At 41.9% G+C, this 23,187-nt stretch overlaps 1 protein-coding gene and 1 long non-coding RNA gene across 3 annotated transcripts in view; one reads left to right on the plus strand and one right to left on the minus strand.

The window, feature by feature from the left end:
* On the plus strand, positions 1-11,227 carry LOC134484164 (uncharacterized). Its single transcript, XR_010061626.1, has 2 exons — positions 1-1,930; positions 4,635-11,227. It is a non-coding gene; the product is annotated as an uncharacterized LOC134484164 (long non-coding RNA).
* The window catches only part of Eif2s3 (eukaryotic translation initiation factor 2 subunit gamma), a 23,645-nt gene continuing 11,392 nt past the window's right edge, over positions 10,935-23,187 (minus strand). The window contains exons 8-12 of one of the 2 annotated variants that reach the window (NM_001100542.1): positions 22,041-22,135; positions 20,770-20,914; positions 17,878-18,047; positions 16,759-16,931; positions 10,935-13,228 (exon numbers count right to left, since the gene is read on the minus strand). In NM_001100542.1, coding sequence (NP_001094012.1) covers positions 13,165-13,228; positions 16,759-16,931; positions 17,878-18,047; positions 20,770-20,914; positions 22,041-22,135 — 647 coding nt within the window. In that variant the 3' untranslated portion in view covers positions 10,935-13,164. The remainder of the gene's footprint in view (positions 13,229-16,758; positions 16,932-17,877; positions 18,048-20,769; positions 20,915-22,040; positions 22,136-23,187) is intronic. The other variant, XM_063279877.1, reaches the window with a different exon arrangement.

A 23,187-nucleotide genomic window follows, 5' to 3' on the forward strand; every position in this document is an offset into this window, starting at 1 on the left:
TGTGCTCTTAACCACTGAACCATCTCTCCAGTCCGTTGAATGTAAATTTTAAAGTTTTTAAACTTTGCTGTGTATATGGGCATTTTGCCTGCATATATGTTTGTGTACCATGTGCATGTAGTGCTAGCGGGACAGAAGGTTTTGAATCCCCTGGGACTATAGTTAGAGACAATTGTGATTGTGAGAATGGAAACTGAGCCCTACATCCAGTACTTTTAACCACTGAGGCCAAAATTTCTTTTAAAAACGGGGTGGGGTGGGCTGGAGAGATGGCTCATCCGTTAAGAGCACTGACTGCTCTTCTAGAGGTCCTGAATTCAATTCCCAACAACTACATGGTGGCTCACGATCATATGCAATAGGATCCAATGCCCTCTTCTGGTGTGTCTGAAGACAGCAACAGTGTACTCATATAAATAAAAATAAATCTTTTTTTTTTTTAAAGAACTTGGAGAGGTTGGGGATTTAGCTCAGTGGTAGAGCGCTTGCCTAGCAAGCACAAGGCCCTGGGTTCGGTCCCCAGCTCCGAAAAAAAAAAAAGAATTTGGAATTTTTATTACTGTGTTGAGAGATGTGAGTGTGAACATATGTGGAGTCCAGAGAACAACTTTTGGTAATCTGTTTGCTCCTTTCAGTATGATTCCCAGGGTAGAACCTAGCTGGTAAGCATTTGTAACTGTTGAGCCACTTGCCAGCCAGCCCTCAGTTCAAGTTCTTAAAATTTAGAAAACGGATATCGGATAGCTGTGAAATTGCAAATCCATTAGAAAAACATCAGGATGCAAAAAAAACAAATTAAGCCAGGTCACGAAGAAGACTTCAAAGTTCCCTGGTGACAGATAGCACTAATGTCCATCACCACAGTAAAATGATGTACTACAAATGGCAGAGCATTATCAGAGTATGGTGGCTTATGGCTATAATCCCAATAGTTGGGAAGGTAAATCAGTATTGCTGTCAGCTCCATAGAGACTTCCCGACCAGCTTGGAATATAGAGTGAGAACCTGCACTAACCAACAAATCGAAGGTTTCATGAAGGAGGTGATGAATCTTGTAGAAGCAAAGACTCTCCTCCTTCCCACTTGAGTTCGGGTTTTTAATTTAACCAACAGGCATCTATTGCTTTGGACATTAATTCAGCCCTTCACAGCATTTCAAATTCACTATGGCTCTGCAGCGCTGAATACGTGATAAAACTTCATCCGGAAGAGAAATACAGTAAGCATTCTTGCAAACACCATCCCCAATTTCTATTCTAAAATTACCCGTCATAAGTGCTGTTGGCGATATACTTAATTGAAAACGAAGATCTAAAAACTTGAAAAATCAAAAGAAAATGTGTAACTTAAGGCTTATGGAACATAGTTTTAAGGGAAGCAAAAAAAAAAAAAAAAAAAAAAAAAAAAAAGAGAGACATGGAGGCGTCCCAAACCGAGTAGCGTGATAGAACACGCTCAGCAGGGCGGATGTTTGCCCAAGGTTGGAGTGCATAGCAGGAAAAGCAGCGCACGCATTCACGCGCACGCGTCTGGAGGTTCTGGATTCCTCCATGGCGGATGAACGAGCAGGGAAGTAAAACAGGCCACTCCTCGTTCATTTTAGACGTTCCACGTGGAGGAAGAGCGTGGCGTGCGGTGGAGCGAGACCGTAGCCTAATGGCTCGGCTAGTAAAGTCGTGAGTGCGTCAGCTCCGCCCTCAAACTGACGGATCTGGACCCACCCCCTTTTCCCAGCCTCATCACTTCCTGTTTGCCTAGCGCACGCTTTAAGGGTTTGTTTCAAGCCGGAAGGAGTCAATTATCTTTCCGCGCTGATCACCCTAGCGTAGCGCACTACGCAGGCTCCGTAGCTCTTCGAGAAGCGGCGGACGGTTAGGGAGGAACTGGTTTCCACCTACACTCCCACGGTGGAGGCGGCGACACTACCGAGGTGGGGAAAGAGGAGGGGCAGCGGCATAATACAGGAAGTGAACTCAGCGGCGGAATCGAATCTAGTCGTACTTCCGTTGCCTACTGCGCACGCGCGCGCCGAGGCGCGGACGCCTCGGGCGCCCGCGACTGCCCCGGCTGAGTGCCTGTATGCCCCGCCCTTATTACAAGGATGGGGGCGGAGGGGACACGTCTGGTTCCTGAACAACTATGCACTTTTATTTCAAAATTGCCAATCAAAATTGTCTATTCCAGGACCTAATACTCCTATGTCTTAGGCGTGGCTTTTTGTTCAGTGAATTTTTTCTGTTCAAAACAGGAAAAGCCTTTTCCTCATTGATAGCATCTGCTGCCTATAAAATATATTACAATAATTTTATGTGTGGTTGTACTCCGGTGGAATGATTGATCTGTCTCTGCAGCAGTAACACATTTTACATTATGATTTTAGGTCTGGTGAGATAAGTCAAGCCAGTAAAGATGTTTGCTGCCTAGCCTGACAGCCGAGTTCGATCTAGAGTCTCCTCGGACCCTAATGGAAGTCCTCGGACCTCCACCTGGGCTGTGACAACGCCCGCTCCCCACCCACACACTGTATAAAATAAATGTAATTTTAAAAATTAAATAAGCAATTGAATAATCTAAAAAAGATGCCCTAAAATGTTGTATGTCAGGACTGGAGATATAGCTCAGCGGTTAAAAGAATTTACTGCACTTTCAGAGGACCAGAATCCGGCTTTTAACAGTTCCAGAGGAGTCCGACGCCTCTGGCTTCGGTGCCCACTCGCACACGTGTATACCCAGACAATACGCATATACTCATAATTAAAAGTAATAAAAAATAAATCATAAAACTTTATTAAACTGGACAGTGGTGGCGCATGCCTTTAATCCCAGTACTCAGGAGGCAGAGGCAGGTGAATGTCTGTGGGCTCAAAGCTAGTCTGGTCTACAGAACAAGTTCCAGGGCAGCCAGGACTACATGCAGAAACCCTGTCTTAACACCCTCCACCCCCTAAAAAGTACTATTATTTATGAGTATTTTTGTCTTCATTCATGAGTGTGTAGTGCACCGTGTGTGTGTGTGTGTGTGTGTGTGTGTGTGTGTGTGTGTGTGTGTAGTATTGCCTGCTGAGGGCAGAAAATGGCGTTGGATCGCCTGGAACTGGAGTTAAAGAATACCCCCAGGGTCCTTTGAAAGAGCAGCCAGGTGCTCTTAACTGCTGAGTCACAGGACTACATAGAGAGGCCCTGTCTCAAAAAACAACAAAACAAAAAACAAAACCCCAAAAGCCAATTAAATGAGCAAACGATGATAGCCCTCCACTTGCTTTTATTATTTTTAAGTCTGTGTGTGTGTGTGTGTGTATGTGTGTGTGTGTGTGTGTGTGTGTGTGTGTGTGTGTGTGTATACTTATGAGTGATGGTGCCCAGAGTAGCCAAAGACATTGAATCCCTCTGGGGTTTGAACTATTTATGAACCACCTTAAGACTACTGCACAAGGGGTACTGCTCTTAACTGCTGAGCCATCTCTCCAGTCCCTGAACAAGCTCTTTTAAAACCTTACTGAAATTTAGGGGCTGGGAGTGAGATGGCTTAGCAGATAAAGGTGCCCTGCTGACAAGCCCTGTGACTTGAGGTCAATGTCCAAGACTCACATGATGGAAGGAGAGAACAGGCTCTTCCACATGAACCACAGTGTGCATATGTGGACATGTTCACTCACGTGCATAAAAGAAAACAAATATTTTTCAAAATTTACTGAAGTTTTGATGGAGATCACATGGAATGGAATGAAAAATTTGGAGGCATTGACATCTCCATAATGGAGTTGTCCCAACCAAGGAGAATATTGTCTATTTTCTAATTGTTCATATCCTTTGGATATTTTAGCAAAATGCTAGATTTACTCACACATATCTTTTTGTTTTGTTTTTGTTTGTTTGCTTGTTTTAAATTTTTTTGAGACAGGGCTTCTCTGTGTAACAGAGTCCTGGCAGTCCTGGACTCACTCTATAGACCAGACTTGTCTCAAACTCACAGAGATCCATCTGCCTCTCCCTTCCAAGTGCTGAGATTGAAGACATGTGCCACATATCTTTTTTTTCTTTTTTTTTTTTTTGGTTCTTTTTTCCGGAGCTGGGGACCGAACCCAGGGCCTTGTGCTTGCTAGGCAAGCGCTCTACCACTGAGCTAAATCCCCAACCCCTGTGTGCCACATATCTTATTCCATGTGAATGTATGCCTGAATAGTTTATATCTATCGCATATGTATGGTAGATAAGGAATAATTGTGCATGTTTGTCTTTAATTTTGTCATTTTATTCTCTTACACATCCCAAGTTATGTTATCAATATCCTGTCAGTAATGTTCTGTCTTTTCCATTACTAATATGTATATCTCATTTGCTAAGTGTCAGAGAGCAATACTGCAGAGCTGAACTGGGTGGTAGCAGTCCTGGACTGTTCTAAACATGAACATGAATTTAAATCCAATAAAATTGTATCCTCTGAATTTCAGCCCAGTTGCTTCAATAACCCACAATTCTCACTCCCTCCCTTTTGAGACTGCCTTGCTGTGTAGCTCTGAGTAGCTCCAATTTTACAACACTGACTCAGTCTCCTGGGTGTTCAAATTACAGATGTGAGTGAATACACTTGTCTTTCTTGATTTTATGCATGTTAAAACTTTCCCTATCTGTAGGAGGACCAGCAGTCTCAGTTAACCTGGACCCCTGAGATCTCTCGGACACTGGATCACCAACCAGGCAGCAGACACCAGCTGAGATGAGGCCTCCAACACATATACAGCAGAGGACTCCCAGGTCTGGGTTCAGTCAGGGAAGATGCATCTAACCCTCAAGAGACTGGAGGCCCCAGGGAGTTTAGAACACTGGTAGGATGGGTGGGGTGGGGACATCCTCGTGGAGACTGGGGAAGGGGATGTGGAACAGTCAGAGGGTGGACCAGGAGGGGGATAAAATCTGGAGTGTAAAAAAAAGATAATAAAATTAAAAAAAAAACTTTCCCTATTTATGTCACTACAAGATATCACAAAGTTCTGATGTTTTAGTACGGTTTCTTTTTAAGTGCTAGGTGGTGGAAACTGGAGCCCTGGATATACAGACAAGAGTCCTATGAGCTATATAAGCCTAGCCCACTGTTTCATTAAATATGATGGTTCTGCTAGTTCTTTGCTTCGTATGCTACAACATTTCCTTTTCTACATTTACTAAGGGTTTTTGTTTTGTTTTGTTTTTGGAGATAGGATGTCTCGTGTGACAAACCTGACTGTCTGGGAACTCTCTAAACTGGTTATTCTGGTGAGTTTAAAAGACCACAATGCTTAGAGAAATGCAAAAGTGGAGGCCCACCTTGTGAGGTTTCGGAAGGGAATGTGCACTCTAGAGGTCATTCTTGTTGTATTCTGGTAAAGAATCGGACTGTTTTCTACCTCCATCCTGAGAAGCAGAGTAAGGCTGAATTTAAAAGTAATGGACTAATTTGGAGGAGGGAATGTCAAGACAGGAGGCTGTCCCGTTAGGTGTCACTGCCTTTGTTCAGACCTACAGTAAAACAACAAAGGGAATAGAATATGAAAAACATAGTTTGGCAAGGGTCAAGAGGTTTTTTTTTTTTTTTTTTTTTTTTTTGGTTCTTTTTTCCGGAGCTGGGGACCGAACCCAGGGCCTTTCGCTTCCTAGGTAAGCGCTCAACCACTGAGCTAAATCCCCAACCCCTGGGTCAGAGGTTTTAAGATTTGTAAATAAGTCTGACTCTGAAACAGCAGTTGTAATTATAAGACTAAGCGCCATTACATAGGACCCTTCTTTACTGCACAATAAAGAAGTTTCTCCGAGGGCCTACCCATCAAAGGCTCCATCTTGTGAAAATACAAATGAATTGAAAGGAGAGAACCTAACTTAACCAAAAAACAGGGGTTCCCTGCTCTAAACTCACCATCTAGCCACAGAGCCCACTACAATTTTTTGTTTATGAAGGCTGACTAAAACCCAAAGAGACTGAGCTGACTTAAAAACAGAACTGGCAGCGTTACCCATGTGTTCTTGGTTTTACAGGCATGTAAGATTCAAGAATATGAAGGGGGGGGGGCTGGAGAGATGGCTGAGTGGTTAAGAGCACTGACTGCCCTTCCAGAGGTCCTGAGTTCAATTCCTAGCAACCACACGGTGGCTCACAACCATCTGTAATGGGATCTGATGCCCTCTTCTGGTGTGTCTGAAAACAGCTACAGTGTACTTAATATAATAAATAAATCTTAAAAAAAAAAAAGAATATGAAGGGGTAGGGCAGTATCATAAAATCTTCCAAGACCCAATGAGGCCAAGACATGTGTAGCAGAACTTGACAGTTTGGACTACCCAAGATTTCTCCCCCCCCCCTTTTTTTTTCGGAGCTGGGGACCGAACCCAGGGCCTTGTGCTTCCTAGGCAAGCGCTCTACCACTGAGCTAAATCCCCAATGGTTCCATCATGAACCTCATGTGCCTGACAAGGATTTGAGGTTTGACCTGTGGGTTTTGGTCTCGTTCTGGCCAGATCTTTTGTTTCTGTAAACCCATTCTTCCCTTTGCAAATGGGAATATTTATCTTCACAAAGTGTATAATTTATGTTTTAATTTTACATTGGCTTACAGAAAACAGTACCTTAGGTCCCAGATGAGACTGTTTAATGACTATGGAGACTTTTAGAGATGGACTAGATGCATTTTGTATTGAGACGAAAGTGTTATGATTTATAATGATGTGGTCTGGCTGAGTGTGTAGTTAACAACGGGTGGAGTTGTGAAGATTAATCTTATTAACTTGATTGAATAATTTGTAATCACCATGGAAACACACCTCTCTGGGTTTGCACGTGAGCATAGTTTCAGAAAGTATGAGACCAAGGCCAGAACAAATACCTTGCAGGTTGAAATAAGGCCAAAACGGAGAACCTATCTCACAGGATGAGAGTTCTGTTTATATCAAAGCAGTTTGCTTGGTGCTAAAATCCAGCTAAGAGATAAGTCTGTTTGTCCTGTGTGAAGTCCCTGCTAATTAAGGCCTCTATTTGAAATCAAGAGTAAATTCCTGGTGTGAGGCCTTAAAACCCCCATTCGCCCTTGTGCGTCTTTGCCTTTGTTAGGGCCTTTAACTCCCATTCACTTGGTGCATATCCTTGTCTTTGTTCCTCACCTTTTCATAGTATCCTTTTAACAATGAATAATCACCAACTCTCTCTCCCACTGCAAAGGCCTTAGCGCCTTATCTCCCCTGGGGGCGGGGGCTTCAAGAAGCCAGTGGGGGCTGCTCTTAGAGGAGACCGGGACAGCCAGCTGGCCAGCCGGCCAGCCTGCAGTGCACTTGAGTACAGCTTGCTTTAATTTGGACAATGGCGGACTCAGTCCCTTTTTTCTTTCTTCTTGAATCTCAGGATTAACAAAAGATTTAAGCAGAGAAAACCCACTCTGAACAGGAGTGTTACAATCTCACGGGCTGTGGTTCTAGCTGAATAACAGAAAGCAAATGACCTGAGGTGCCTGGAGAGATAGCTCAGCAATAAACGGTGCCTGCTGCTCTTGTTAAAGCATCGAGATTCAGTTCCCAGAACCCATAGGAGAGCTCACAACTCAGCTCCAGGGGACCTGACATCTTATTTTGACATCTGTGGTTTCCTGTATACACGTAATGCACATATATGCACTCAGGCACTGAGACATACACAAAAATGACTGACTCACTAAATTTTAGTGTGGACTTTATATCTACATGAAAACACTCATTTTGTGTTAGTTATGTTAGAGATTGACTCAGAGCCTCATCTATACTAGGTCTGAACTCTACCTCCTTACCATTTTTTTCTTTTCTTTTTTTCAGAGCTGGGGACCAAACCCAGGGCCTTTTGCTTGATCCTTACCATTTTTTAAATGACTTTTTAAACAAGATTTATTATGTATACAGTGTTCTGCCTGCATGTATGCCTGAAGGCCAGAAGAGGGCACCACATCTCATTATAGATGGCTATGAGCCACCATGTGGGTGCTAGGAATTGACCTCTGGAAGAGCAGCCAGTGCTCTTAACCTCTGAACCATCTCTCCAGACCCCACTAACCATGTTTCATAGGAGTCTTCCCACTTTTAGGTAGCAGAACTTTTTTTTTTTTTTTCGGAGCTGGGGACCGAACCCAGGGTCTTGCGCATAGGCAAGCGCTCTACCGCTGAGCTAAATCCCCAACCAGAAATTTTTAAAAAATAATATTTATTCTATGTGCATTGGCATTTTGCCTGCATGTATGTCTGTGTGAGGATGCTAAGTTTTCTGGAACTGGAGTTGCAGAAAGTTGTAAGCTGCCATGTGGGTGCTGGGAATTGAACCCGGATCCTCTGGAAGAGCAGCCAGTGCTCTTGCTGGCTGAGCCATCTCTCCAGCCCTGGGAGCAGGAAATTTTAATAATTAGCATACAAAATTAGGAGTTTCATCATGGCATTTTCATACATATTTTTATTTGACCCTTCCCTTTTCCCTGTCTTGAAAAACCAAAATCAGGGCTGAAGAGATGGCTCAGTGATCTTCCAGAAGTCCGGAGTTCGGCCTGGAGAGATGGCTCAGAGGTTAAGAGCACCGACTACTCTTCCAGAGGTTCTGAGTTCAATCCCCAGCAACCACGTGGTGGCTCACAGTCGTCTGTAGCAGAATCCGATGCCCTCTTCTGGTGTGTCTGAAGACAGCTACAGTGTGCTCAGAAGTCCGGAGTTCAATTTCCAGCAACCATATGGGCTCACTACCATCTATAAAAGGGATCTGGGGGTTGGGATTTAGCTCAGTGGTAGAGCGCTTGCCTAGCATGCGCAAGGCCCTGAGTTCGGTCCCCAGCTCCGAAAAAAAAAAGAAAAAAAAAAGTAAATCATTAGTGTTTTGGGGTTGGGGATTTAGCTCAGTGGTAGAGCGCTTGCCTAGGAAGCGCAAGGCCCTGGGTTCGGTCCCCAGCTCTGAAAAAAAGAACAAAAAAAAAAAAAAAAAAAGGGATCTGATGCCCTCTTCTGGCTTGCAGGTGTACATGCAGACTCCTAAATAAAAAAGTAGAAAGAGGCCATGAGAAGAAATTTTTGTGTGTGTGTGATAGGGTCTCTCCGTAGCCCTGGCTGTTCTGAAGCTGAAACTGTTCAGGATGGACTTAAACTCAGACGGACTTAATCACATAGTGGCTCACAACTATCTGTAAAAGGATCTGGCACCCCCTTCTGGTGTGTCTGAAGACAGCTACAGTACTTATATACCTAAAGTAAAATAAAAAAAAAAAACTTTATTAAAAAAAAAAAGAACCAAAATCATACCAAACCTACCTCCCTTTTTTTGAGACCCCCCCCCAAGCCTCCTCAGTGCTAAGGATATAATTATTCTAAACAAGCAGCTAGGGTATCTGCTATCTTCTGCTTTTATCTTCAGCAATATTCGATTACTGTCAAGAATTGATTTATTGAAAGTTGGCAAAATATATACTCAGATCAAGATTTTTGCAGAAGCCAATTACATGTATCTAACTGGGTACCACGTGCACACCTGGTGCCTACAGAAGCCAGGTAAAGGTGCTGGATTCCCTAAAACTGGAGTTACAGTTGTAAGCAGCCATGTGATCTAGGAACTGAACCCAGGTCCTCTGGAAGAGCATCCAGTGTTCTTAACCATGGATCCCTCTTTCCAGCCACACAAACTAGTTTTTTTTTTAAAAAAGATATATACACACACACACACACACACACATACATACATACATACATACACACACTGAGCTGTCTTCAGACACAAGAGAAGAGGGCATCAGATTCCATTACAGATGGCTGTGAGCCACCATGTGGTCACTGGGAATTGAACTCAGGACCTCTGGAAGAGCAGTTAGTGTTCTTAACCACTGAGCCATTTCTCTAGCCCCAGAAACTAGTTTTCAATAAACCAATCTCATGATCGTCTTTTTTCTTTTAAAGTGATTTTTATTTTATGTGCATTGATCTGTTTTGTCTACATGTATGTCTGTGTGAGGGTGTTTGGTCCCCTGGAACAATTACAGTTGTGAGCTGCCATATGGTTGCTGGGATTTGAACTCTGGTCCACTGGAAGAGCAGCCAATGTACTTAATTGCTAAACCACCTCTCCAGGTGGTTTTTCCTTTAGACAGGGTTTGACTTCAGGCTGGTCTTGAATTCAGTCTTTCAGTGTCAATGTTCTGAGTGTTAGCATTGGGGACATGGAACCTGAAGAGGCCACCTCCTGTAGCCACACAGGAACCTCAGTGGAGCACGAGAAATAATCCAGCCTACAAAACTTTCAACCCAAGTTATCCTGTCTACAAGAAATGCAGGCACAGGAGATGGAGTATAGCCTGAGGGAAAGGCCAACCAATAACCAGCCCAAGTTGAGAATCATCCCATCGGCAAGCAGCAATCCCTGACATTACTGATGCTCTGCTATGCTTGCAGACAGGAGCATGTTGTTCTCTGAGAGGCTCCACCCAGCAGCTGACTCAGATAGACACCCACAGCCTTGGACTTGGAGCTTGAGGACTCTTATGGAAGAATAGGAGGAAAGACTGCAAGCCCAAAGGTGATAAGAACTCCACAGGAAGTTCAACAGAGCCAACTATCTGGACCCTTGGGTTCTCAAGAGTCTGAACCAACCAAAGAACATACTGGAGTTGGGGTTATTCCCAAAAGTGTTGCCTGTATGTGGGACATGTTCTTCTAGCTGGGCTGCCTTGTATGGCCTCAGTGGGAGAAGTGCCTAGCCTCACAGAGACTTAAAGTGCCAGGGCAGGGGGATACCCAGGGAGACACCACCTGCTCAGTGAAGGAGCAAAGGGGATAGGGGAAGGATTGTGGGAGGGTATAGGGGTAGTGAGCAGAATGTAAAGTAAAAAATAAAATTTAAAAATATATACTTGTTTTTAGAAAAAAACCTCAAAGTATATTTCATTAAAAGCATCACCAAATGAAGTCTTTTTCAAGAATCCAGTTATTTTCACATTTACTAGTTTCTTCATGCTACAATACAACCTTTCAGAATCAATCAAATACATAATGTCAATAGGTTTCCTCAAAACTCACTAAGTCTCTATAAGGCAGCTGCAGTATCCAAAAGAGCACAGCAGAGTAATTGTGGCCACTGAAATCAGTGATGTCATTATTTAGGATGCCTATTTCTAAACTCACTTCTTTCTCAACACTGGTGAATTTTAAAAACTATCAAAGCCTGGACTGCACCTCGGGGCTTTTATTTCCCCCTTCAAACTTCCCCAGCAATTCTTATGTAAGCCAGAGTTGGAAATCATTGCTATAGAAGAGTATCTAATTAAGTAAAAACACGATTAATTTAAAAAGCACAGCACAAGAAAACTGCAGGCATGTGGGGGAATAGATTTAGAAACCAAAGGACACACTGTTTTTGAACAATTTTTATCTTTTCCACGGCTCAAAGATCACTAATAGCACAATTTCTACCATAATCCTACCAACTAAGGAAAGGATCTACAGCTAGGGGCAGTGGAGTCCATGGTAGACTATTTATTCATCATGCAAGAGACTATTCCATCCATAGCTTACTAAAATAAAGACCTCAACAAAGCAACCTGGACAGAACCTTGTCAATCACCACTAATCACCTGCTGTTATACTATCTGCCAGTGAGAGAAGACTGAGATTTTAAGTATACATGATAAAGACAGTCTCAGGGCACTGGAAGACGGTGAGAAGTTCTGGCACTGGATTCCTAAGGTCCCATTCAGGAACTGAATAAGAAAGATCCACCCAAGCTAAGGGATTAGGCACTCGATTTCTAAGAGCAGTGCTCATTTGAGCCCCTTGTTCATCTTCCTTCAAATTTCAAACAGAACCTCAAATAGGACAAATAAAGGGGTAGATGTTTAGTTTTTACTAATTGCCCTTCAGTATGGAGCTGGTCACAGGTAAATCATAAGAATAGATCATCTTCACTTCAAACTTTTATTCATTGATAAATTAGACATTATTTTGGAATGCTTAACTTTTGCTAAAATGTAGATTTGATCCAATGTAGTATATAGTATACCAATTTTCACATTTAATTTTAGGCCCCATATTAGAAAGATTACAAATCCCAGCAAGGGGCACAGAGACACCTTGTTGGTGGTATTGTTCTAAATTGGGGCAGATGGCAGCCCTTTGTTCATCCTAACTTCATGGCCAAAACTTAAGTCTTATGCCTAGGGATCATAAAAATCAAATCACAGCAGCACAGCATGAGAAGAGGAACACAAGGTCTTGCAAACCTCCATGTCACCCACAGACCTGCCCTCTAGTGCATGGCAATAGATAAAAGGAATTGAAGGGTCATGGGTGGAAAGAAATAGCCTCTTATGAGTGGGCATCCCTGCCATTGGGGCCCTGTTTGAGTCTGTGGCTCCACAGTGGTGGGTCAGTGTCCATGGATTATTATTACCACTAGAGAACACTGGAATGTCCAGGACTGTGCAGATCTGGCCCCGCCGCTTGTTGCATACAGCACTCTGGACAGCTGGCCCTGCCACTCCTTTGTTATAAGGTGGTGTGAATGGGATGCCCTCCCCCATTGCTACCTTCTATAGGAAGACCTGGCCTTAAGAGTATGAGCAGTCCTGTCACCTCACCTGGGCAACACAGTGAAGCTGGCCCTGATGGTGAAGGCACACTGGGAGAGCTGGCCCAGTCCAGTTGACCTTAGTTTCCAGCCCAGTCCAGTTTCAGGGCTTTGAATTGACCCACCCTAAAACCTATATCATCTTCGAATAGATGGGACTGTGAAAGGGCCAGTCCTGCTGTTCCAAAGCTGTAGGATCCCCATGACACAGCACAGCAACAGGTTAACTTGAGGGAGTCCTGATGAGGAGCCAACACTGGTGTTGTCACAGAAGCTACAGCTTCCACCATGAGATGCTTTCTATGCTTTGTTGTGGTTGTTTGTGTTATTTATTTTGGGGGAGGTTGCAAGGTCAGATATGAGGGGATGAGTGGGTTGGGCTACATGATATGAAACAAGGAATCAATAAAAAGAAAAAAAAAGTAGAGTTTAAATTTTCAACACCAAAATAAAAGAATAAATTTATAGCTACTAGTAAGGTAATGAGCTATTAAATTAATTCTTTCTAGTATTGCTTTGAAAATATACCCCTAGGCTATTAAAAGAAATTCCAACTCCATCCCAAGGCATTGTTTAACGTGGAATCTTCAGTCATCATCTACAGTCGGCTTAATGGTCACTCCTCTTCTTATCTGACCCCAACCAATTAAACTGCAAAATAGAAATAGAAGAAATTATGAGCTTCACACGCACCATACTGACACACCACACTATCATATGACTGGGCGTTGCCCGTTTATTTTTTAAATTCAGCTGCTTCTTCATAAAGAAAGTTTACACCATTTTCTCAGACTTTAAAAAGCAGATGGGTGGATAGATGCTGGATAGCATGGCAAGAGAATCAAACAAAGCCTGCCGTCATAGATTACTAGCAAGTTGGGTGTGGTAGTTCACGCACGCCTATAAATTCAAGCATTTGGGAGACAGGAAAACGAGGAATTAATTAATGGCTACATATTGTGTGTGGCTAGCTTGGGCAACAAGAAATTACATCCTAAAAAAGCAGAAACTTGCCAGGTGTGGTGGCACACGCCAGCACCCACGAAGTAGCAGAAGGCAGATCTGTATTTAAGAACTGCCTGGTCTACAAAGTGAGACCTTGTATCAAAGAAAACAAACAGAACCTAAGTTATTTGGAGAGATGGCTTAGTGGTGAAAGGCACTTGCTGTTCTTGCTGAGGACCTGGGTTCATTTTCTAGCACCCACATGATGGTTCACAACCACAAAGATCCAGCAATTACAACTTCTTTGAGCACTGGGCAAGCATGTAGTGCATATATATACATTCAGGCAAACATTCATACACATAAAATAAAGTATATTTGCCTTTTAATGGTCTATCAAAAAGAAAACAGAATAGAACAAAAAACTACCTACCCATTCAGACTGTTCAGATCCACCTAAGGGACCTTCAGACCATCCAAATTACATCTCTAATATGTCTTGTGTGCATGCACCCATCTCTCTACATATGTGTTTTGTTTTTTTGAAAAGGACTTTTACTGTGCAGTTTTGGATGCCTGGAGGTTGCTTTGTAAACTAGGCTGGCCTGGAACTTGAGGCCCACCTGACTCTGCTTCCCATATGCTGGGATTAAAGGCCTGTGCCACTATACCAAGCTCAGATTTAAAAAACAAAACAAACTGCAGTTCTCTATGTCTATCTTTGGAAAATGCTTTCTTTCCATTGATAGAGCCTCATCAGATCACAATGTCTTTTTTTTTTTTTTAAGATTTATTGTTTGTATATGAGTACACTGTCACTGTCTTCAGACACAGCAAAAGAGGGCATCAGATTCCATTACAGATGGTTCTGAGCCACCATGTGGTTGCTGGGAATTGAACTCAGGACCTCTGGAAGAGCAGTCAGTGCACTTAACCGCTGAGCCATCTCTCCAGACAATGTCTTTAAATAACATGAGCTGAGAAAAGAAAGAACCACAGAACACTAAGCAGATTGATTCCTACAGCAGGACTTTGCTAGCAGTGGTATAACACCCTTTTGATCCTAGCACTCAGGAGGCAGAGGCAGATGGATGGATCACTGTGAGTTCCATGCTAGCTTGCTCTATACAGTGACTTCCAGAACAGCCAGGGTTACATAGAGAGACATCCTGTCTTTTTGGGTGGGGTGGAGATAAAAGGTTAATGATTGCTACACTGCAGGGTGACAATTCAGATCAATCTTTTTAGCAAGAATGAAATGAGAAATCATGACCTGTACAGTATTAAGAAAGACTGACCAAGAAAATAGGTGGTGAAGAACAAGGTCAAGAAACAGGGGAATAATTTTGGAGAAAATCCATAGTCTACTTTAGAGGGGTGTGTGTGTGTGTGTGTGTGTGTGTGTGTGTGTGTGTGTAGTGGCACCACCATATAGTTGCTGGGAAATGAACTCAGGATCTCTGGAAAAGCAGTCAGTATTCTTAACTACTAGCCTCCTTTTCTTTGTTTTTTTTGAGACAAGGTTTTACTGTTAGTCCAGGATAGCCTTGAACAGAGATTCACCTGTCCCTGCCTCCCAAGTACTGGAATTAAAGATGTATGTCATCACCACCCATTTCTTCTCTCAGGAAGAAACAAAATTTTACTGCATGGCCCTGGATGGCTTGGAACTTGCAATGTAGACAAGACTGGCCTCCAAACCATGGAGAGCCACCCATCTTTGACTCCTAAGGGCCAGGATTATAGGAATGTGCTTGCTACCATGCCCAACTTAATTTTTTTCTTTTAACATTTTTTAAACATTTATTTATTATGTATACAGTGTTCTGTCTGCATATATGCCTATACACCAGAAGAGGGCGTCAAATCCCATTATAGATGGTTGTGAGCCATCATAATTGCTGGGAAATTGAACTTAAGAACTCTGGAAGAGCAATCAGTGCTCTCAAGAGTCATCTCTCCAGCCCAGCCCCAACCCCAAACACTTTTCATTTATTTTATGCACACACACACACACACACACACACACACACACACACACACACACACACACACGTGTAAAATGAGCTGTCATGTGGGTGCTGAAAATCAAACTTGAGCCCTCTGAAAGAGCAGACATATTAACTGCTAAGCCCTCTCCCTAGCCTTCAACATTTTTTTTTTTTGAGATAGAATTTCAGTCTATAATGCAAAATGCCCTAAAACTTTGTAGTCCAGGCTGGCCTTGGATTCCCTGTAATTCTTGGTTTTGGTGTTCAATTTCTTGGTTATGAAAGAGGAAAAAAAGCATGAAATACACAACCGAATAATATGTGTATGTGCATGTATCTTTCTAGACAAGGGATATTTATGAGTTTTCTATACAATCCTTGCAACGTCACTGTTAAGCATATATAATTTATTTTCTTATGTACATTTAGTGTTTGGCCTACTACATCTATGTCTAGTGAGGGAGTCAGATCCACTCTAACTAGAGTTATAGACAGTTGTGAGCTGCCATTGGGTGGAAGGAATTGAACTCAGGTACTCAATGCCCTTAACCACTGAGCCATCTCTCTAGCCCCCACTGTTAAGTACAAATAAAAGTTTATGGGGGCCAGGTATGGTGGTGCACACCTTTAATTTTAGCATTCAGAAGACAGAGTAGGCAGATCTCTGTGAGTTTGAGTCTAGCCAGGGCTATAGTGAGTTTTTTCCCCCAAAAACAAAGTTTATGAGGGGCAGACCTGAGCATGATCAAAATACACCCCCTACACACCCACAGACAAATAATAAATAAACAAAGAATGTTTAAAAAGAATGTCTGCTGCCAAGTTGGATGACCTGAATTTAATCCCTGGAACTCACATGGCAGCAAAACCAACTCCACGAGGTACTCTGACTCTCTCTCTGCCCCCCCCACCCCAGCCCCAAACACACACACACCTACTTTAAATAAACGAAGGGGAAAAAGTCAGATGATGGAAATATTGACACTAAGTCACTGCTTTGGTTTTTTTTTTTTTTTTTTAAATATATGTTACACCTAAAACAAAGGGAAGCCAACTGAAGGATTTGTACTAATAGAAAGGAAAATAAATCAAGGATATATATAAATACAGCTTTAAATACCATCCAAATGAAAAGGTAAGAGCTAAAGCCACACTAACTGCTGTGATCAGGGGAAGCATGTCCATACATACACCAACAAGAACTGAAGATCGCTAACAGACAGCGGCGAAGCTGAGCAAACTTACCGCCAGTGTTTTTCAACTCTTCTGCTAAGGGCAATTTTTTCTCCTACTTCTGTGCACACAGGATTGGTCAAAACAATCTTGCCCAAATCAGCCTTGACAGCACTAACTCTTCCTCCTGTTGACAAGGATCCTATGTTGACCATGAGCACTTCATTCTTAGACAGTTTTTGGACCTAGGAAAATAAATTGGAGAAAGACGGACAACACATAAGAAAGTGCTTTCTAAAGAGCGTGGTAGCACACAGTTTAGCCAGGTACTCAGAAGGCAGACTGATCTGAGTTTGAGACCAGTCTGATTAACATAGTGAGTTCTAGGACAGCCAGGGCTAAGTTGAAAGACCTTGCCTCAAAAAACCAAATGGTGGGAATTGTTTAAAAAAAAAACAAACAAACCAAAAAACCCAACAACAACAACAACAAACATAAAATGGATTGCCATAGAGTTGGTCTTGATTCCCTCTCCCCATATAGGATTTTTCTGTGTAGTCCCAGCAGCCCATCCTTGAACTCAGAGATCTCCCTGCTTCTGCCCCTGCAGTACTGGGATTAAAGGCTTGTACTGCCACTTCTGGCTATTCTTAATTTTTTATTTTTAATTTTAAAAGTTTATATTTTAAGTGTGCGTGTTCCGCATATACACCTGCACAACAGAAGAGGGCATAGGATCCCATTACAGATGGTTGTGAGCCACCATGTGGTTGCTGGGAATTGAACTCAGGACCTTAGCCAGTGCTCTTAATTTCTGAGTCATCTCTCCAGCCCTATTTTTTTTTTTTAAGATTTATTCATTTATTATATATAAGTACACTGTAGCTGTCTTAACATACAAAAAGGGGCATCGGATGCCCAAAAGAGGGCATCGGATCTCTTTACAGATGGTTGTGAGCCACCATGTGGTTGCTGGGAATTGAACCCAGGACCTCTGGAAGAGCAGACAGTGCTCTTAACCACTGAGCCATCTCTCCAGCCCACCAGCCCTATTCTTGATTTTATTATTATTTTTTTTTTAGGAAGTCAGTGTACTTACACATTAATTGCATATTAACTATAAAAGACCAAAACTGAATCTAGCATTGGTACTGGCCCCTTTTCGAAACATGAATCACACAAAGCACATACCTTTGCTGCTTTCTTGTCTCCTTCAGTACGTACGCCCAGAAGACGTCTGAGCAGGAAATAGGAAATTTCCAGTTCTGTGAATATTTCAGGTAAAGCTCCAACTGCACCAAGCACTTGTCCCACCATTCTGTCAGCTCTGCACAAAGTGGGGTCGATCTTTGTTCCAACTCCTAAATAAAGTAAGATGCACGTAGCCTTATTATGTAAAACACTCCTGGAATGATTTACTTCAGAGTCTAGTTAAGAACTGACACCCTTTTACATATACTTCCATTTTCATACATATATAGTAAGCACAACAAAATACTTGTTCTAGTTTACATTTTTTTGCTTTTTGTTTTTTTAAGAGTTGGTTTCGCTTGGGCTGGACCGTTAAAGGCTAGGCTCATAATCAAAAATAGTTTCTCTGTGTAGGCAGCCTTGGCTGTCCTGGAACTTGCACTGTAGAAGAGGCTAACCCTGAACTCAGAGATCTGCCTGCCTCTGCCTCCTGAATGCTGGGACTCCGAATGTGCCAACTCTGCCCAGCATTTTTTTCAGACAGGGTCCTTACACATAGAGGAGGCTGGCCTCCAACTTACAGAGATCTACCCACTTTTGCCTGGGATTTAAATGCATCACATCTTTCATTTAAATTTAAATTTTCAGTGAAAATAAGAACAGGTTTTTTAAAAAGAAGCTTATTCTCCCTTAATTTTTTTACATAAGATCAAAACATGAAAAATGTTTTGATGCATCTGAGAGCACCATGTGAATGTAGTGCACACAAAAGCCAGAAGAGGGCGATAGACACCATGCAAAGAGAGTTACAGACTGGTGTGAGCTGTTTAAGGTACTAGGAACTGAACCTGGGTCCTCTGGAAGAGCAGCAATGCTTGTAAACATGGAGCCATCTCATCTCTTCTGGCTGTTATCTTTTCTATTTAAGCTCTGAGTATATGCACGCATTGGTGTGTGGATCTGCATAGGTTAAGTGTGGCACCAGAAGAGGGTATTGGCTCTCCTGGACCTTACAGGTGGTTGAGAGCTGCTCATATCAGACCTCTGCAAAAGCAGTGACATTCCTAATCACCGAGCCACATCTCCAGTCCTTAGAGTAAACTTTTAATTACGTGACAGAAAAGAAAAATGAGTTGTGTACATTTTCTTTAGTCCAAAAGTGTACTTTGAATCTTGCTTTTTTCTCAGCAATGGAAAAGTTTTAAGAAATTAGAAAACCCTTAAGTCATTTTAGTAATTCCCATGTGGTACAAAGACTTATTTGATTTACCCCTACCTCAAACTTCAGTAAGTAAGGTCTTATACCTCCAGTCTGGTTATGCTGCCCACACTGGTCTTAATGCTCTATGCTAAAGGCAATCCTCCTGCTTCAGACTTCCATCTGTATAACTACAGGTACTTACTACCATGCCTAAGTGGAAGGGTTTTTTTTGTTCAGTGTGAATATAATCTGATATTTTTGAGTAGCTTTAAATTTGCAAAGCACACATAAAAAGGAATCACACTACAAGTGCAAAAGTATGAGCAAACAGTAAGGATAAGCCAGGCACTCCGGTACAAACCTATAGTCCTAGTTACTGGAGGACAATTTGAATAAGGGAATTCCAGGCCTTTGGACAATATAGTAAAACAAACCAACCAACCGGAATCCCCAAACAAACCACATATAGCTAGTGTTTTGAGTGCCAGGCACAGAGCATAGACCTGAAATTCCAGGTATTGGATATATTGAGGCAGAAGACCTTAATTTCTAGCTTGGCCTGAAGTGGAGTAATAAGTGAATTCAAGGACAGCCTGGGTAACCTTGTGAGATCCTTTCTCTAAAGGAAAAAAGTGAGGCTGGAGAGATTTCTCAGTGATTAAGAGCACTGGCTACTTTCCCAAAGGATTCAGGTTCAATTTCTAACACACACAATCCTCATACATAAAAATAAATAGTAATCTATTTTTTTTTTTAAATAAGAAGGACAAAGAGGGCTAAGGCTATATCTTAGTGGTAGAATACCTTCTTAGCATGTTCTAGACTTTAGGTCCAAATGTAACGTCACAACAATAGCCAGAAATAACTATTATTGCTAATAAATATCTTCTACCAAAACAAACTTCCAAAAATACACGGTAGGGCTCTATGTCAAAAATTCAAATGGGCTGGAGAGATGGCTCAGTGGTTAAGAGCACTGGCTGCTCTTCCAGAGGTCCTGAGTTCAATTCCCACCAACCGCATGGTGGCTTACAACTGTCTAAAATGGAATGCAATGCCCTCTTCTGGTGTGTCTGAAGGCAGTGACAGTGTATTAACATACATTAAATAAATAAATAAATAAATAAATAGTTCTTTAAAAATTAAAAACACGTTGTGGTGGGGGCATACCTCTAATTGATATTAAAGCACTTGAGAGTAAAAGTCAGGTGGATCTTTATGAGTCTGAGGTCAACCAGGATAATGGAGACCTTGTCTCAAAAAAACAAACAAACAAAAACCAACCAACCAAACAAACAAACAAACAAACAAAAAACAAACCCAAAAAACCCAAAGAAAACAACTCCCACCCCTGACAACAAGAACAACAACAAACACAACCAAAGAGAGGTAGAGAGATGGCTCAGTAATTAAGAGCACTTGATGCTGTTGTAGAGAAGCTTGGTTTGGCTCCTAGAACTCACAAGGCAGCACACCACTTCTGAAACTTTAGTTTCAGGCTGGTTTGATGACCTCTTTGGCATTCCTAGGCATTAGTATACACATGTTGTACATACATACATATGAATAAACTCATACACATAAAAATAAAGAAGTTTGTAAAAGCAAAACAAACCTTACAATCTATCTTTGATATTTCCTATAAAATGTACCATGAACCTCTACAAACTAAAAGAGAGGAAAGTCCTTACCAATGAGACCACCCGGGGCAGCATACTGAAGATCATTATGTTCAGCGAAAAGTGACACAATTTTGGAAAAGATGGGTTTACACATGAGTTTTCCTTCACTGTCTTTGGAGACAATACCGGGTCTGACTTCTATCTCCTGGCCTACCTGTAAACAAGTAAGGAGAATTATAAAACAATACATTTATTATTTGTCTACCAATGTTATAACAAAAAGTCCACAAAACTAAAAAGGTAATCTTTTCTCTAATTTCAAGATTACTACTTTTATTTACTTCCTATTTTATGGCCTGCAACTCACTAGGTAGAAGAGGTTAGCCTTGAACTCAGAGATCTGCCGGCTTCTGCCTCCGGATTTTAGGTGTGTACTATTATGCTCATCTCTTTTCTTTCTTTCTTTTTTTTTTTTTTAAAGATTTATTTATTTTATGTATACGTGTACACTGTCGCTGTCTTCAGACACACCAGAAGAGGGCATTGGATCCCATTACAGATGGTTGTGAGCCACCATGTGGTTGCTGGGAATTGAACTTAGGACCTCTGGAAGAGCAGTCAGTGCTCTTAACCGCTGAGCCATCTCTCCAGCCCCTCTCTTTTCTTTCTTGAAGGGAAAAACTTGCACAGAGGAGATGGACAGCTCAACAGTTAAAGAGCACTTGCTGTTTTCGCACAAGATCAGAGTTTAGTTCTCAGCACCCACATGGCGGCTCACAACTGCCTCTAAGTTCCAGGGGATTCAATACCCTCTTCTGGTCTCCTTGGAAAGATATATACATGGAGACAAGCAGCCATATCTATGAAATAAACAAATCTAAAAGAAAAATTTAAAGTCAGAACCACTCAAGTGTTGCATATTTCCAAATAAACCTGTTGTCACATAAAATATGCCCCATATTCACTAAAGAACTAAAAATTTAGAGATCAGACAAACATCTTCCAAAGACTAAGACAAATCCATATTCAATACCAGACACCATGGAAAAACATTTTTCACTGGGCATAGTGGCACATGCCTTTAGTCCCAGCACTTGGAAGGCAGAGGCAGGGGATCTCTAGGTTTGAAGCCAGCCTGTTTAAGTTAAGGGTGGTCTGATGAGCTGGCCCAGAGGATAAAGGTGTCTATCTTAACTATCAAGCCTGATAACCTGAGTTCAATCCCCAAATTATACTAGAGAGTCAACCCCTGAAAAGTTGTCTTACCTATGCACTGTGCACTTATACGTATATATACACAATAAACAAATGTACAGCACAACAAGTCAAATCCAATGTACCTTTAACACTCCTTTTAGAATACTACCGCCAGCTACACCTCCCTTAAGGTCATCAACTTCACAGCCAGGTTTGTTGACATCAAATGACCTGATAACTAAAAGAAAAATTTAAAACAAATTAAAGCCATTTCTATGTATTATAATTTTAGCTCTAATAGACATTCTTTTCCAAGTTAACCTTTCTAAAAACAATCTAATGATATTGCTTTAATGTTTGCTGAAGTCTTACTTGTAATAAGAAAAATAACTCAAGACATAGCTTGAAAGTTCATTAAAAGATGATTTATTCAAGTATGTCAGTACTATCAAAGTGTCTCTACCATGGAATATCATACATCTATTTGAAACTAATGTTAAAATTATATGTAATGATCTGGGATGTGTTTTATATACTGCTAAAGAAAAAAGTAGTTGCTGGGTGGTGGTGGTGGTTGGTAGTGGTAGAGGAGGAGGAGGAGGAGGCAGTAGCATTTAAGAGAATCGCCATGATCCCTGAGAGACAGACAGGAACAGATTTAGAGCTATAGGGGGAGGCCACCTGAAATGTAGGAGTAAACAGAAAGCAGCCCCTAGAAGGGCTGCTCAGAAGCGTCTTGGGTAGCAAAGACCAATGGGCTTCACAGAAGGTAACAGGGCAGCAAAGATAAAAGTAGATTTAGAAGGTGTTGAGCCGGGAGTACCAGAAGGAGGGGCATGCTAGCGAGGGAGGCTTAGATGTGCCCAGCCACCACATGGTGGCTCACAACCATCTGTAATGGGATCTGATGCCCTTTTCTGGTGTGTCTGAAGACAGCGACAGTGTATTCACATACATTAAAAAAAATCTTTGGGGGGCTGGGGATTTAGCTCAGTGGTAGAGTGCTTACCTAGGAAGCACAAGGCCCTGGGTTCGGTCCCCAGCTCCGAAAAAAAAAGAACCAAAAAAAAAAAAAAAAAAAAAAATCTTTGGGGCTGGGGATTTAGCTCAGTGGTAGAGCGCTTACCTAGGAAGCACAAGGCCCTGGGTTCGGTCCCCAGCTCCGAAAAAAAGAACCAAAAAAAAAAAAAAAAAAAAATCTTTGGGCTAGAGAGATGGCTCAGAGGTTGAGAACAGTGATTGCTTTTCCAGAGGTCCTGAGTTCAAATCCCAGCAACCACATGGTGGATG

The sequence above is a fragment of the Rattus norvegicus genome, chromosome X, assembly GCF_036323735.1.
Source record: "Rattus norvegicus strain BN/NHsdMcwi chromosome X, GRCr8, whole genome shotgun sequence".
NCBI lineage: Eukaryota > Metazoa > Chordata > Mammalia > Rodentia > Muridae > Rattus > Rattus norvegicus.